This window comes from Fimicolochytrium jonesii (genome assembly GCF_025526975.1).
Source record: "Fimicolochytrium jonesii strain JEL569 chromosome Unknown EV422scaffold_1, whole genome shotgun sequence".
In the NCBI taxonomy this organism is placed as follows: Eukaryota; Fungi; Chytridiomycota; class Chytridiomycetes; order Spizellomycetales; family Powellomycetaceae; genus Fimicolochytrium; species Fimicolochytrium jonesii.
In genome coordinates, this window is record NW_026515668.1 from 920,802 (window position 1) to 936,768 (window position 15,967).

At 55.3% G+C, this 15,967-nt stretch overlaps 4 protein-coding genes across 4 annotated transcripts; 2 read left to right on the forward strand and 2 right to left on the reverse strand.

Moving 5' to 3' along the window:
• Positions 1 to 905: 905 nt before the first annotated feature.
• EV422DRAFT_491325 (calmodulin-binding-domain-containing protein) lies at positions 906 to 2,031 on the forward strand (the record flags this gene model as incomplete). The annotated part of the gene is made up of 4 exons (XM_053067522.1): positions 906 to 1,191; positions 1,279 to 1,401; positions 1,480 to 1,813; positions 1,896 to 2,031. The coding sequence occupies 4 exons, from the start codon at positions 906 to 908 to the stop codon at positions 2,029 to 2,031; spliced, it is 879 nt and encodes a 292-aa protein (XP_052930104.1).
• A 1,119-nt stretch (positions 2,032 to 3,150) lies between these two features.
• Positions 3,151 to 4,223, forward strand: EV422DRAFT_562917 (AP complex, mu/sigma subunit; the record flags this gene model as incomplete). Its single annotated transcript, XM_053072008.1, has 9 exons — positions 3,151 to 3,189; positions 3,278 to 3,307; positions 3,375 to 3,430; positions 3,527 to 3,599; positions 3,672 to 3,681; positions 3,745 to 3,789; positions 3,856 to 3,947; positions 4,016 to 4,054; positions 4,155 to 4,223. The coding sequence occupies 9 exons, from the start codon at positions 3,151 to 3,153 to the stop codon at positions 4,221 to 4,223; spliced, it is 453 nt and encodes a 150-aa protein (XP_052930105.1).
• Positions 4,224 to 5,342: 1,119 nt separating this feature from the next.
• Positions 5,343 to 8,283, reverse strand: EV422DRAFT_593374 (uncharacterized protein). Its single transcript, XM_053073563.1, has 7 exons — positions 7,695 to 8,283; positions 7,390 to 7,619; positions 7,097 to 7,301; positions 6,802 to 7,010; positions 6,462 to 6,715; positions 5,920 to 6,206; positions 5,343 to 5,711 (listed from the first exon to the last, which is right to left on the reverse strand). The coding sequence occupies exons 1-7, from the start codon at positions 8,224 to 8,226 to the stop codon at positions 5,509 to 5,511; spliced, it is 1,920 nt and encodes a 639-aa protein (XP_052930106.1). The 5' UTR covers positions 8,227 to 8,283; the 3' UTR covers positions 5,343 to 5,508.
• A 6,771-nt stretch (positions 8,284 to 15,054) lies between these two features.
• EV422DRAFT_490952 (NO signaling/Golgi transport ligand-binding domain-containing protein) lies at positions 15,055 to 15,893 on the reverse strand (the record flags this gene model as incomplete). The annotated part of the gene is made up of 4 exons (XM_053067497.1): positions 15,055 to 15,360; positions 15,446 to 15,545; positions 15,656 to 15,753; positions 15,834 to 15,893. 4 exons carry the CDS (start codon positions 15,891 to 15,893, stop codon positions 15,055 to 15,057), a joined length of 564 nt encoding a protein of 187 aa, XP_052930107.1.
• Positions 15,894 to 15,967: the final 74 nt, after the last annotated feature.

A 15,967-nucleotide genomic window follows, 5' to 3' on the forward strand; every position in this document is an offset into this window, starting at 1 on the left:
TTATGACAGCGCGTACCTGCAAGGGAACTGAGATGTCATTCCGGTTCCTTTGGAAATACAGTACACACAGAGGCGTGTGATTGGCTGGCTGGCTAGATGTCCTGGCCAGATTATTCTGCATGGAGGCGTGTGATTGGCCGGATTTTCTTGCGGAGGGGTCTTGATCTGGTCGGTTGCGTTTGAGTATCAAGGCGTCGCGGATCGTGGGATCGATGAAAGCAATCGATGTCAGCGTGGTCGTTAAACGGGATGCGGTGAATGGGCTCCGGTGTCAGATGGGCGAACTGGCGAGTGGTTTTTTCTCGACAACAACACTGGCCGCAGCATCTTAGGGTTAGGGCTAGGGTTAGGGCTAGGGCTAGGGTTAGGGCTAGGGTTAGGGTTGTATTGTCAGGAATCGTTGCCAATTTCACAGGGCGTCTTCAGAGTTGTCACTCTACAGTCGTCGCTCTGTGCTCTGGACGATGGGCGCACTCAACACTGGCCGCAGCATCTTTGCATTACCAGGTATCGTTGCCAATTTCACAGGGCGTCGCCAGAGTTGTCACTCTACAGTTATCGCTCATCTTGCCGGAAATAAGTGGCCAGAAGTCTGGTTACCTCGCCTGTCAATAGTGTCATTCTGTGACATAAGCGCCTGTCAATTTGTCGGAGGGATATTTTTCTCCAAAGAATGCCGATTAAGGAAGCCCCGCAGACATACAGGCACAGCGAGCAAATATCGTTTGGCGCACCACAGTTTGAGAGAGCTCCAGAAGATACGGAGATCCAGTCAAAGCCACTAAGCCAACTCCCACACAAACCACAAACTGCCCACCATGTCCGTCGCCATGGGCAGCACCCTCTCCGGCAGCCTGCACACCTCCGCGCACCCCGCCGGGGCCTCCAGCAGCCCCAAAGCCGCCATGACGGGCCCGCAGCTCGGTCCTCGCCCCGCCTACCTCCGCCACAGCAACCCCAACCTCCGCGGCGGCATCCCGCGCGAGAGCGTCTACGCCCTCATCGAGCGCGAGGTGGAGCAGGAAGCCAAGCCGCCCCGTTATACGAGCATCTATGCGGAACGGGTGAAGCATGAGTTTGGCGGGAAGAAAAGCGCGGCTAGTATGGGGCCTGCGGAGGTGCCGAGGCCGGATCCGGAACGGTGGTTGAGGAAGGGGGAGAGGGAGAGGGGGTGGAAGAGTGTTGTGAAGGGTAAGGAACTGGGGATTGGATGCTGCTGGGTTTGATTGCGTTTGAGACTGGAGGACTGATTTGATGGGAATATCTTTTGTTTTGCAGTGGAGCCAAATCGCCCGGACTGGACAAAGCTGAAAGCACCGCTTCCGGACGCCCCGGGCATCATCCCTCGTCCGACGAAGAAGGATTTCATCAAAATCAACGCATTGGACCAAATCAACTCCAGTAAGGAAACACAACCATATACTTGATGCTTTCCCCTCCGTCAATCCTAACCAGCATGTGCCTAACCATCCATTGCAGGCGCAAAACAACCACCCCGCCCACCCCCCGCCTACCGCACCAAAAAGGACTACGGCCTCGTGCCCGCCTACCTCACCCCCAGCGACCCCAAACCGCACGCCCCACACGTCGAAAAAGTGCAGCACATCCAATCGCACCTCAAAAACACGCGGTTCCACCACCACCGCGTGCGTCTCGCGGACGAGCGCGATAATGAGAGCAGTGAAGGGCTTGTGCCGTTGCCGACGGAAGAGCGGGAGAAGATCTTGGAGGGGTTGAAGGAGCAGTGGAAACGGTTGAATGGGGAGTATCAGAGGTTGAGCTTGACAGTGGATACTGTGCCGAAGATTGCAAGGTGGGGTTGGAATAAGGGTGTCCATGGGATCTTTTTTGATGATCACGGATTTTTTTTCTGATGCGGGTGATGTGATTCGCAGGAAAGTGAACATGGAACAGCAACTCCGTCTCCTGGAGAGCAACATCCAGAAGTTCACGCACCCAAAGATTCTTGTTGCGTTCGACGACGTTTACGAGCCTGCGCTGCCATCTTCGCAAACGGCGCTGCATGCATGATCTCCACATCATTAACCAAGAAGAAAGGACTCGGGTGGGATCGAACGTATCAATCGTTCGCGGTGCCTGATGCAAACTGGATGGAGAGTTTTGGAGCGAAAGAAGGGGTGTGTTGGAGTCCCGAGTGGGATTGGACATTGACGTGTGTTTCGGGCGTGTTCCTACATCTTTACACTTGTACGCTACCATCAATCATATGCGTGATTTTCTTTTCGAAGTGGCGGCTGGGAGTCGTGCGTGGGAGTGACATTATTGTTAAGATAGGATGTAGGGGTTTTCTGAGATGCATCCTGAGTACGACGGATTGTTGAGCCTCCCTGTGCAACCTGGGAGTCACTGGCCAGAAACCCAGAAGTCACTGGTCAGAAACCCAGAAGTAACCGGCCAGCTGTCAGTCTTGCCGTGGGCTAGCGATCCTGCTTGAAAGGGTTTGCGAGGTGTCGGTAACTTGGGCCGATGGCCCTGGTTGGGATGATGTGTCCGTCGGGCGTCGTAGCCAAATCTCTAGCAGCTTACTAGCCTACTGTAATGCGGACACCAGAGCTCATCAAAGCAATCGATTTTTGGGTCGGGAGGGCGTCGATGGACGCGATGTTGGGCGTCGATGTTGTCGGGAGGCGCACCAGATCGGCCCGACGGGAAGAAAAGGGGCCCACCGGACGGGGAAGAGGTTACGATTCTTTCACAGGACAAAACAGTAGGTGGCCAGATATCCGGGTGAATGCCAAGTCCCGCTAGTCCCACACGTCAATTTGCCGCAACGGACAGCTGTTGTGCAACAGATCGCAGAATCGATGACTTTTGCGCGTTGGGACGGCATCGGTGTGTAAAGAGTGCAATCTGCCGATGGGCGTCCATATGTGCGGGGGTACGGTACAACAGACTGGGACATGCATGCGGGGCGGAGGGAAGACAGACCAGACAGTACAGTAGCGAGCTTGGGAAGACTGCCAAGGAGGATTCGAGCGGCACCTCACTTCTAACCATAGCCCTAACCCTAACCCTAGCCCTAGCCCTAACCCCAAGTGCATGGGCATCGCGGAAGGCTGTTACTCGCGACTTCTGAACCCACTTCTGATCCCAACCAGCATCAACTTTACAGGAAAAAGAAAAGCAAATATGCTCAAGGCCGTAATGATATTTAATAACCACGGGAAGGTGCGTCCTACGTTTGTTTGCCCGCCACTTTGCTTCTGAGACTCGCTGAGCCAACTTGAACCAACTGACCTTCCATCTTGCCTTGCAGCCACGGCTCATGCAGTGGTATCAACAGATGGTATGAGTGGTATCTCTTTATCGCTAGTGATGACCAGATTCAAGCTTACTCTACGCTCTCTCAAAAGGATGTCAAGGTTCAACAGGAAATGTTGAAGGAAATCTTCCGCCTTGTCAACAAACGGTAGGTCTGGATGCATTCCGAAGACCCTCACGATGGCCGGGACGACTTGGAAGCGGTGTATGTGTGAGCTGATACTCATGACTTCGAATCGGATAGGCCAGATCATGTGTGCAACTTTCTGGAGGGGAGTGAACTTATTGGCGGCCAGGACACGAAGATAATATATAGGGTGAGACGAAAGAGTCACATTCGTTGGAAAACGGGCTATCGACTGACTGGTGGCGACGATCTCTCTTCATAGCACTATGCAAGTGAGTATACGGCGACATCAGGACATAGCCCGGAATGACATACGTTGCTAATCTAGGAACCAGCGTTGTACTTCGCTTTCGTTGTGGACTCCTCTGAGAGCGAGCTAGGTAAGGAGCTAGAATGCGTTGTTAGGGTGAAGAATAGCAAGGACACTGCTGACTGATCTCTCTCAGGCATCCTTGATCTGATACAAGTCTTTGTGGAGGCATTGGATAGGATATTCTCCAACGTTTGCGAACTGGATTTGATTTTCAGGCCCGATGAGGTACGGTCAGAGATTCATCATCGGACAGGTCTTTATCGGCGTCCTCATCTGCTTCGCTTCTGCTGCAGGTCTCGCAACTGCTTTCAGAGGTTATTTCGGGAGGGATGGTAAGGTGGTCGATTTGCACACCGGCGTTCCGCTCAGGATGTGTACTCCAAAGCTCTTTGCGAGCAGAAAGTTGATCTCCTTTCCTTTCCGACCTTGCAGGTACTGGAGACCAACATCACGGACATCGTTGCATCCGCTGGGATCAAAAAGATTACATCCGCCAGATGATCCGGACCCACCGTAGGGTGCCTCTCCGTGCGTGGGGTTGCAAGAAGGGCCTGCCCAGGTGTTGGACGAGATGGATTGGTTGACGATCAGTTTGGATTGGATAGAACTGCCCTGCCGGGGAGGAAGCTGCGTACTATCCGATGTAACGACCTTCACTACAGGCGCCAAGTGCCGGGTCGAAAGATGTTCGGGCGGTAACACGGCATAAGAGGGGCTACGCGTTGTGAACCTTTCATATCCGACTAGCAGGGCTCATTCGACAATGTCTGCAGACCGCATCCATGCGTGTCAAAGAGGAATGGTAGGGTAAATTCCGCAAAGGACGCTGGGCAGTTGCGGTACATAAGCCCAGACGGCCCGTCTGACTGTTACCATTCGGACAACCTGCGCATGAACCTCGGAAGCCTCTATTACTTCCATTATGCCGTGTATCCCCGCTGATGTCAGGACTCGGGACTCAAGGAAGCTGTCTCATCAGCTTCCAAGTTAGGTTCTGTCGAAGCTCGGCTGGAGTCACTCTCAGGGAGGCTCATCGAGAACATGGCGCCCCTTTCCTTCCCTCTCTCTCGCTTGCGTTGGCAAGCATCGACTGTGCATACAGTACTTGTCAGCGCCCTCCCGCCCGCCCCTGCGCTGTATTGTATTGTATTCTTTGTCGTGTGGGTTTGCCCACGACGCTAATTACAACGCCTACTTCCACCACTCTTCGTACATGTTGTTGCGAGCGCCGGAGTCTAGACCCCCACAGCCTTTTCATCATCCAGAGATACGCAAGTTGCCATCATCGGCGACGCCTCAGGCAGAGGTACAATGATGTGGATGGCAGATAACCACCACGGAAAATGGGATGGGGTGAGGATTCTAGACTACCTACGGTTACGGGAGAATGCGTCTGGTCTGCGGCCATTGCCAAACACCACCGAACGCACAATCGAGAGGAAATTCTTGGTGCTTAGGACGTCCCGATTGTGCACTCTCATCCGTAGTGGTCGTCTTCCAGGAATCTCAAATGGCGTCCAGTCTTGGTTGATACATTCGGGGTTGGGGCAACCCACCAATCCATGGACGAATTCCATTCTTCCCTTTTGAGCTTGCCGCGGCCGAGGTGACAGCCGGCGTCAGATGTTTTTCTTCACACGCCCGTGGCAGTCTGGGCACACGGAAGACGTTCGATACTCATCTAGCAAGTAGCATGGGATGCTGTTTCTTGCAAAGAGTGTGCGGAATCTGATTTCCATGATGATGAGTTAGCATATTAAAATACATAAAAAACAATGATGGTCACTCACCCCTTGGTGTTTGATGACTCCTGAAAGCGCATGGTTTTTCCAGCGTCGCTCCAATCACCCAAGATGACCGCAAAATGCTTTCCATACAGGCGTCGCATGTTCTTGATGAGCTTGGTCTCAGACTTTTGCCGCAGTGAGAACGCCTTGAATCTGTGAGCTACGTGAATCGCATTCTGGTAAAACTCATCCAGGGCGGGATCTGGGATATGGATGGATGTCAGCCCATGTGTTACCAAAGTTGAAAATCAAAGTTGAAGTAGAACATCATACACGCATGTCAGTGATCCACAATGAACGCTGAGAACGCCTCGATTTTCATGCTCTAGTGCGATGGAATATGTGATTCCATCTCAGCGATGCCGGCATTGATCTTTCGCTCCGTCATATCTCTCCGAAAGTAACGAGACTTTGTCTTGACCGCCCGTTGATTGGATGTGTATCTGATGGGGTGGTGCATTCTGAGATTACTACTGCCCTGCTATCCCCGCTATCCCCGCTATCCCCGCTGTCGCCGCTGTCGCCGCTGTCGCCGCTATTCCCGCTGTCCCCGCTGTCGCCGCTATCCCCGCTGTTGCCGCTGTTGCCGCTGTCGCCGCTATCCCCGCTGTCCCCGCTGTCCCCGCTGTTGCCGCTATCCCCGCTGTCGCCGCTATCCCCGCTGTCGCCGCTATCCCCGCTGTCGCCGCTATCCCCGCTGTCCCGATATCCCGCTGTCCTTGCTGTCGCCGCTGTCCCCGCTGTCACCGTTATCCCCGCTGTCCCGCTATCCCGCTGTCGCCGCTATCCCCGCTGTCCCGCTATCCCGCTGTCCCCACTGTCGCCGCTGTCCCGCTATCCCGCTGTCCCCGCTGTCGCCGCTGTCCCCATTGGCGCCCTCCTCAACCGTCCCCGTCCCCGTGCCCACGATCCCCTTCGTTCGACAGACATTCCGCAATCAGCTGAAATGTACCTAAATGGCCGCTCCTTCTTGATGTCTCGACAGAACAAGAGGTCACGCTTGCCCAGATCAATGCTGACGATGTTTGGAGCCTCCCTTAGTACGGCGATGTGGTGCTCAAAATACAGCTGTTTGACTTCTTCCTGCATTTGGGCTTTGCTGCGCTTCCGGGCGCGATGGCCGTACTTGAGCCCTGGCTTCTTGAAGTGGATGGTAGCGGAATACCCGTTTGTGCTGATTGACCCATCAAATTTGAGACCAAGCTTCTTTCAATGCTTGAAGACCTTGTCCTGCAATCCGTCATTCAGCGAGGTGAGGTGAGTGAAATAAGCGCAGAGGGATAGAGACTTACATTCACGTTGAGAAACTGCCCCCACAGCTCCCGCTTGCGTTGATCGGTGAGTTTCCCCATGCGATGGCAGCCCAAGGCCAGGATATGAGTGGTTAGGATCTTCGTGTCGATCCAAACAGATGACTGGATTCGAGATTTGCGCAGCGGGATAGCGGAAAACAGCCGCATTCCACGGCGCTCATAGAGGCATGAGAGCTCACAATAGGCACCTGTGATGAGGCGAGGCAGGTGCGGACCATGATTAGACAAAAGAGGAACCCGCGGGGAGGGGGGGGCCGGAAATATACTAACTCACCTAAATATGGCATTGCGTCCACCGCAAGGCTGTATGCAAACGGTTCATCCTGGGGAGGAAACAGAGCCCATAACTCGTCGAGGACAGTCCGCTCAAGTCGTGTGAGGCGGGCAAACTCCTCTTCGGTTGGAAATCTCTTCAAATGTCGCATACTTTGTAAACTGACGGACACGCCGATAATAGCGTCGCCGCTGCGCTCGGTTGACTCCGGCACGGAGATGCAGTACGACTTGCTTCAAACCAAGCCTTTCATTGACGTAGCGCAGAAGCATTTGCATGAAATGCTCTTTTACGTTAACTTTGAGGTTTGTGAGGATGCTCGTAGCCGTGTACGCTGCGGTCTGTTGGCAATTTCGCATGCGGATGGGGGCGAATCCGTGAACATCACAGTAGTCTTGAACCCACAGACGCAACTCTTGCGCGATGACTGGATTGCCATTGTAGCCTGGATTGTTTAGCAGCTCAAATATCACACTGATGTGCTTGTCGGTGATGTCCGGGAAATCGTGTAGAGGATGATCAGCTGCGGTCAGCAGAGCAGACGTAACAGTCAGGACATTGTTTTATGGCAAATATACAGTGCACCTCAAAAACTCACCAAGGTAGTACTTGAGAAAGAAGGTGGTGTGGCGCGCAAGGATGTGAACATTGCCGATGAACGTTGTCAGGCGCTCCCTTTGAGCTTGATTTTGATTATGGATTCGGTGAAGCAAAACCTTGGTGCTGGCATGTGTTTGCGGGCTGGGTCGTTGAACTGGTGGTGGTGGCGGGGGCTCAAGCACCAGGGATCCACCCGGTGTGCTGGGAAAAAGGAAAGGGATGGGAGCGGGGAGGTTCAACGGGCGCTGCAGACCCCTGTCCGCGGTTGAAAGCCCTCTCTGCGGCTGCTGCTGCTGCCCGTCTTCATCGCCGGAGCTCTCGCCAACCATGTCTGCAATTGCTTGGGGCAAGTGGCGTTGGACCGAAGGTGGGAACTCGAATTGCGGGGGTTGCAATGGTGTGGCTGGCAGACGTATGGGCAACCGCAGGGTAACCGGAGTAACCTTCCTCCTCTTCCGCCGCCGTGGTGTGGTTACTCCGGTAAAGATGCCACACCACAGGTGCCCCTGGAGCGCCTGGTGTGATGACATGATGGCTGTGCTGTGCCTTAAGCCAGCCGAGACGGGTGTTGCAGGTGATTGCCGTGAAGCGTAAGGGGAGAGCGCGAAGAGTGAGGAAGAGTACGTAGAGTGAGGATCCCCACGTTTTTTATTTACACACGTGTAAAGGATGTGGGGTAGCTTCCAGGGCAGCTAGCTGGGCAGCTAGGGTACGTAGCTTCTGAGGTTGATTCTAGCTCCTCCCACTCCGCCACTTGGCCCCCAATGAACTCGACGAGCTACGGCAGCAACTCGAGCGCCTATCATCCCGCAGGTGGATCTCCCACTCAAGAGCCCCTGGGGGGCACCCGTGCTGTTTGCCCCGAAGAAGGACGGTGGCCTCCGCTGCTGCACCGACTACCGGGCCTTCAACAAGATGACCCATAAGGACGCCACGCCCTTCCCGAACCTCAACGTGCTTCGGGACCGCTTCGTCGGCATGAAGGGCTTCACCGCTATCGACATCCGTGATGCCTACCACTGCATCCTCATTCGGGAGGAAGACCGCAAGAAGACTGCCTTCCGGACGCGCTTCGGCCACTTCCAGTACAACGTATTACCCTTTGGGCTGATGAACGCGCCCGCGACGTTCCAACGCCTCACGAACAAACTCCAGGGCGACAAGTACGATTCATACCTCATCTCTTACCTCGATGACATCCTTATTTTCAGCCCCGACATGGACTCACACATCGGGCATGTCACCGAAGTGCTCAAGACCCTCTCGGCTCACCGCCTCCACGTGAAACCGTCCAAATGTCAGTGGGCAGTGGACCAGGTTGAGTTCTGCGGGCACGTGGTCGGTAAGGACGGCCTTTCCATCGCCCCGTCCAAGGTCGAGGCTGTCCGCGCTTGACCCGAACCCACCAGCGCCCTTGAGCTCCTCTCCTTCATGGGGCAAATCAACTATGTCAAGGAATACATTCCGCATTATGCTGACACCGCCCTCCCACTGACCAACCTTCAATCCGGCACCCGCCCGTGGCAGTGGGGCGCCAAGGAACAAGCAGCATTTGACAGCATCAAGGCGCGCGTCGCCGATGCCCCTTGCCTGGCGTTCTTCGACCCCGATAAGTTCCCCTACGTCTTCTCTGACGCGTCAGGCTTCGCCGTAGGGGGCTGGATCAGTCAGGCCACGGACGGCGACTTTCCCATGCCGAATCCACTGCCCACCACGAAAAAGGGCCTCAATGACCTTCCGCGCCTCTGCGTCATCTCATATGACTCACGCAAGATGGCTCCGGCCGAAACCCGATACCCCGTGCACGAACAGGAGCTCCTCGCATTGGTCAAAGTGATCCGCGCTAACCGCCACTACCTCATCGGTCGCCAATTCCGTGCATTGGTCGACCACAAATCCCTCATATACCTCCAGAATCAGCCTCATCTCTCCCGGCGCCAGGCCGGATGGGTGGAGTTCCTTCAGGACTACGACTTCAATATCGAATACCTCCCCGGCGAGTTCAATCGCATCGCCGACATACTCAGGCACCCCGCTGTACGCCCTGAAGTGCGCCAGCTGTCAGATGAAGGTCGAAGTGTTCTCCATTGTCACCGGGACACCTCTACCGGACATCACTGGCCGCCTCCCTACCGACGCCGAGTGGCTCACTGCGCTCGACGATGACAAGTTCTGCAAGGACACCCTCGCCCACCTGCAGACCACCGCAACGAACCCCGATGACCCCTCTACCCTCTCGGGTTTTGCCCGCCGCCTCACGCGCGACGACCGCGGCTTCCTTTTGTACCATGGCCGCCGCTACGTCCCCAAGGGCCTTCGGGGCCCCCTCCTCAGGTTCTATCACGACTCCCTGGCCAACGGCGGCGACTCGGGTGTCCAGCGCACCGTCGCCAAACTCCTCGCGCTCTACTACTGTCCCCGCCTCGAGCGCAAGGTCCACCATTATGTCCGGACTTGTCCCGACTGCCAACGCAACAAGCAGGCTTCCAACTTCGGGCGCCTACGCAGCATTCCGGTCCCCAACGAGCGCTGGCGTTGCGTTGGCTTGGACATCTACTTCCCCACGACGAACTCTAAGGGGGGGGAAGCGGGAGACGAGTCCGTCATGGACAAGGGAGCCGTCCTCATCCTGGTGGACTACTTATCCAGCCGCGTAATCCTCCTCGAGACCCACCCCAAGGCGACGGCAAAGGAACTCGCCCAGCTGTTCTTCGACCAGGCCTTCCGCATCACGGGCATGCCCCACACAATCATCAGCGATCGGGACACCAAATGGACCGGCGCCTTTTGGAAGCACCTTCTGAAGTGCGCCGGCGTAGAGCAGGAACTCTCGTCGGCACGCCACCAACAGACCGACGGCAAGACGGAGAACGTCATCAAGACAATCAAGAAGATGATGGTCCCCTACCTGAACTACACCGGCTCAAACTGGCGCGAGATGCTTCCCCTCCTCGAGTACAACTACAACAGGACGCCCCAGACCTCCACGGGCATGTCCCCGTACGAGATCGACATCGGGTACATCCCAAAGGTACCAGACCAATGGGGACCAGCGACCCAACAGAGCAACTGAAACAGGCCGATCGAAAGTGCATTGAGGAGCGCATGCAGCAACTGACCGAGGTGAGCCGCATCGTTCAGCACAGACTCCGAGAGGCCCAGGACAGGCAGGCAAGATACTACAACAGGAACAAGAATACGGACGCGTTCGTAGTAGGCGACCAGGTCCTGCTGAACCGCGAAGGCATCCAGATCAAGAGTATCTCGGCCCGAAACAAGAAGCTGTCCGCGCTATGGATCGGGCCCTTCAACGTCAGCAGAAAAAGGCCCCACCCGGACACCTACGAGCTGGAGCTCTCCCACGAGTTCAGTGGACTACACCCGGTGTTCCACGTCAACATCCTACGCAGGTACAACCCTCCGGAGAACGGCCCATACCGAAAAGTGGACGCACCACCCCCCCCGGAGGAAGTCAGCAGCAAACTCGAACACCGAGTTAAAGACATCCTCGACTCCAAGTGGGTACGCAACACCGAGATGTTCCTGGTCAAATGCGCCGGCTACGACGTGTCCCAGAACACCTGGGAGCCACTCCGACACGTCCGTGGCACCTCGGCCCACAAGCGATATGTCCGAAAGCAAGCCGCCAAGCGCCAGGAGACTCGGGAGACCAAGGCGAAGGAGAGAGCGGCAGTCTCTCGTCGCTGTAAACGTATCTGAACCTTGTACATACATCAAAACAGAGTTTCTACTGTCCGAAATGATCATTACCATTACGGACTCATGCGGGCGGGTACTAGTACCAAGGCCTATGATGCGGGCGGGTACATAGTACCAGGGCCTATGATGCGGGGGGTATGTAGTACCAGGTCCTATGATGCGGGCGGGTACGAGGTACCAGGGCCTATGCGAGCGGGCAAGCGAGGTGTCAGGGCTCATGCGGGCGGGTATGCAATACCAAGGCCTAGGATGCGGGCGGATACAGGGTACCAGGGCCTATGCGAGCAGGCAAGCGAGGTGTCAGGGCTCATGCGGGCGGGTATGCAATACCAAGGCCTAGGATGCGAGCAGGTGCGAGGCACCAGGGCTCAGGACAATCGGTGAAGTACTAAAGGGAAACGCTCCAAAGAGATCAAATTCAACAAAATATATACAAGAAAGAAGAACGACGACGCCAGGCTAAATACCAGCCTGTGTGGCGAAAGACCATTGGCAATGTGAGCCGTGGCAGGCGGTCCCCATGCCACAACGCAGCGGGACAAACTGCTGGACGTTCATCTGGCTAGAGGGAGCGCGTCACGTCAGTGGCGGGACCTTTCGAAAATTCACGACTGTTGTACTTACGCGCGGACATGCCCCATACACTGGATGTGGTCGCAGGGGAAGACCCGCACGTCCTCGGCCAGACAATCGCAGTCGGGCCACACAGAGGTGCAGCGTAGCGCCTGGCAGAAGAGCGGCACTTCACACTCCTCCCTGAAACCGTCCACATGGCCGCACGTGAACTCCCCGATGGGCGTGTCGGTCTGTTGGGAAGAGACATGAGCTGTCAGTCATTCCACGGGAACCACCCATGACATGCGGTTCCTTACGGTGTCACCACAGAGCGGGAGGATGCAAGGTCGGCATATAACGTGCTGGCAAGCCGAGAGGAACATCTTGCGGTGGCGGTACGTGTTGCAGTTCCAACTGGGGGTTCCGGGGTACTGTCCAAGTGCACCCCAGGGGTGTCCTGAGATAGATTTGGTCGAACCACGTAAGTTCGGTCAATTAGGCAACCTCCGTGGACTCACCACTCGCTGTCGCTTGAGAGCCTTCTTCAGGCTGTCCCCTGTGGTGGGGCCCTTGCCTACTTTCTTCTTGCCCGATGACGGGCCGGCGGCAGTGGGCTTGGCAGGAGGAGCTACGCTGGCCATAGTGAAGAGGGGAACGGCGACGGTGAGAGGTTACGAGATTGGGAGCAAGAAATGTAAGTCCAGGGACTGGCGGGAAGGTGCCGAGGGGACTACTGCCTTCGTTTTATATGCCGCAGGGACAAGGACCATAGCGCCCCACGACCAGCTGCGGCCGAATCATCTCTACCTCAGATCGACGTGGATCTGATTGCCATCGTGGTGACCACCGGTGACGCCAGCTGCTCCAGTAGAGCCATGTGCACTCCTCATGGCCGACACCTGTGTCAGCTTCACATCAAGTAACAGCGGTGAGCGACTGACAGGTGCGGTCGGTGTCGGAGTGACACTTGGCTCTAAGGGGGGTGTAATGAGGTGCTGCAGGTGTCACCTTAGTGCGGGGAAGCGCGTAGGGCATGAGATCACGTGTAGCATAGATTATATTGGGGTTCTACGCTCTGGGGTGACTCCCAAAGGGAAGAAAAGCCTTCGGGCGGCGCCCCGGGAGGTGGGAACTCTAGAATTCTTTCAATACATTGAGCGGAGACAGAGCTAGCCTCTGGCAACGGACCTAGCATTATTACATCGTTCCCCCAACGGCGTCGTGGAGAATAGACGGAAGCACCCTACACCCTTCAAGCTTGGCCTTACGCCCCTCACGCTCGCCCTTACGCCCTTCACGTTCGGTCTTACAGCTTCACGCTCTCAGCGCCGTGGTTTACCATTTGGTACGGCTGGTACGTAGGGGGGTAGGCACTACTACCCCAGAATTCATTTCCCACAAATACTCATCATCCAAAAAACGAATCATGGCTCGAGTCCTGCAACATAGGGCACTCAACTCTCCTCTTCCGCTTATGCAGATACCGATAGACGTACATGTGCAGTTTTCGTGTTTGAACCGGAGATGAGATATGGTGGGTGATCAATGATGACTGATGAGGCTTTGCGAAAAACCGGAGATGGAATGGGGACAGGATGGTTGGACAGAAACAGGATGGTTGCACGGTTACGGGATGGTTGGACGGAAACGGGAGACGCAAGGATGGGATGTGGAACTGCCACCTCGTTGCTGCAGGCGTCCCTCTGTCTGATATGGGCCCATACGCAGACCGCCATCAATGCCCGCCATAATATCGCACTGAGCATCGTTTTCGCGACGCTTCTTAATGATGGGGATGCTCATCAGTATATGAATGTGACAAAGTGCTAGATCTCTGGTGACTCTAGCCGTAGTCCCTTCAATAGCATCATTGTACAGTAGTAGTCAAAATGCTGTACAAACATCGGCCACGCTTCGGCCAGGTCTACAGAAAAGATCCAGTCCTGATCAGGGCCGCTGCCGGATTCACCTGGAATATATCGGCGGCCACAACGGATGTGTTGAACTTCGGCGCATCGAGTCCGGAAACCGTCACAGTAACCGGATATGGCTTGACGAACTTCATTATTTCTGGAGGCGCCGTGCAGCCGACCTTCCAATGTTAACCCTAACCCAAGAGAGGTGACCTAACACTCCCGAGACCCAAGTTAGGGTTGCGGGTAGGGTTAGGGTCGTTGCGGGTTGCGGTTAGGGTTAGGGTTAGGGTTGGGTTAGGGTTAGGGTTGTGGGAAAGGAAAATGTGCTCGTACAGCGTTGCGCCAATAATGAAAAGGGTTAGGTTAGCGTTAGGGTTATATCCTGTGCGAAATTCTACCAAGTGCGGGTAAACGGCGGGAGTAACTACATACAGAGTCCATTCGGACCTCGCGTCCTCTTTCTACTTCAGACAACACTGTATAACTTCATATACAATAAAGGGCTTCGTCTCCCCATTACACAGAGTTCGCTCATTATCTGTTTCCTCTGCCAGCTACCGCTAAGTGGTTATGAGCCCTGGCTTCGCCCGCAACTTGCGTACGAGTCAGGATAAAGAACTCACGGTCTCCCGTCACCGGTTCCCTCAGTAAGCACCATGCAACCTAAGGATTCAACAAACCAAACTCAGAAAGCACGCTCTGAGGATAAAGTGAGGGAGATTGCGTGCCAGACGGGGCCATTACCGTTCGCGCCGGTAAGTATGGGTCATGGGAAATGCTTCCTTCAAGTCAGGGAGACAGGGGACCCGGCAAAATGCTGATCTATGTTTGTTTCATTTCACGACACGACATATATTTACAGAAAGTGGAAGCCAAATATCTCCTCGGGGAAGTACGGTAATGGGGCGCGCCGGCACTCTCTTTGCCGCAGAAGGGGTTGGAGCAGTATGTCGCGCGGCGGCGGTATGTGTCGCAGCCGCCGCAGACGACGATGCCCGTGGTGGGGATTTTGGTAGGGAGAGAGGGCTGGGCCGGCTTTGAGGTCGTAATTTTCATGTATATCATGTGCGAAATCACACGATGTTTGCTGCCGAGACCCTCCTTCCGATGTTCCTTGTCCTCGCATACTACGCTCAACGTCCTATATCCTTTGCTATCGCTGAGCCTCTAATCCTCGGCCGCGGGCGCCTCCTCCTCCAAATATTTGACCAGCCTAACCCTCAACTCCGTCACCTCATCCCCCCTTAACACATCGCTCACAAACCACGCCTCGACCTGCATCTGCACCATCTCGAGCGCGCCGCGCAGCACCCCGCACAGGATGTTGGAGTACCATAGTTCGGTCACGGCGTCATCTGGCAGCTCGACGAACTCGGATAACGGGTTGTCGTCGAGGATGAGCGAGAATTCTTTAGAGTCGGCGGAGAAGGAGGTTATTGTGGGGGTTATGTTGAGGAAGATCTTGAAGCCGACCTGCGGGTTGGGAAGGTCGTTGAGAACTTGATCATCAGAAACCGTCATGAATAATATCTTTGGCCGCTAGATTCATCGCTCTCACCTTTGCTATCGTATCAGCCGTCTCCCGAAAGTCGCCACACTTGTTCACCCCAGACTTTGCCAGAAAGTCTTCAATCAATTTCACTCCAATATTGTATCCCCTACAAATTGATAGCCCATAGGAAACAGTCAGCCTTACCACACTAATACAGCCGCCTATGTACGTTGCGCGGCCGGCTTCCCTCTCCCCGCCCCCAAAAAACGAACCTACATCTTATCTAGATGCTTATTGACCTCAATATAGTTCTCGTGGTCTTTGATCAGCTGGGCGACAACGGAGCCGTATGTGAGGGTGAACAGCTCGGCGCTCTGCCAAAACGGACCGAAAAGGGTTTGGGGTTAGTGAGGGCGAAGGACGGGGTGTTGAAGATGAGCGGAACTTCACGCACGATCTTGTCGACGCGGGTCTTCCATATGTCGTCGCCTGTCTGTCGTGGTTGCTTGAGCATGGCTTATTTCGGTTCTGGTGGGGAGGCGAGAGAGGATGGGGTTTGGGGTGGGGATGGGTCTTTGAGGCCTTGTC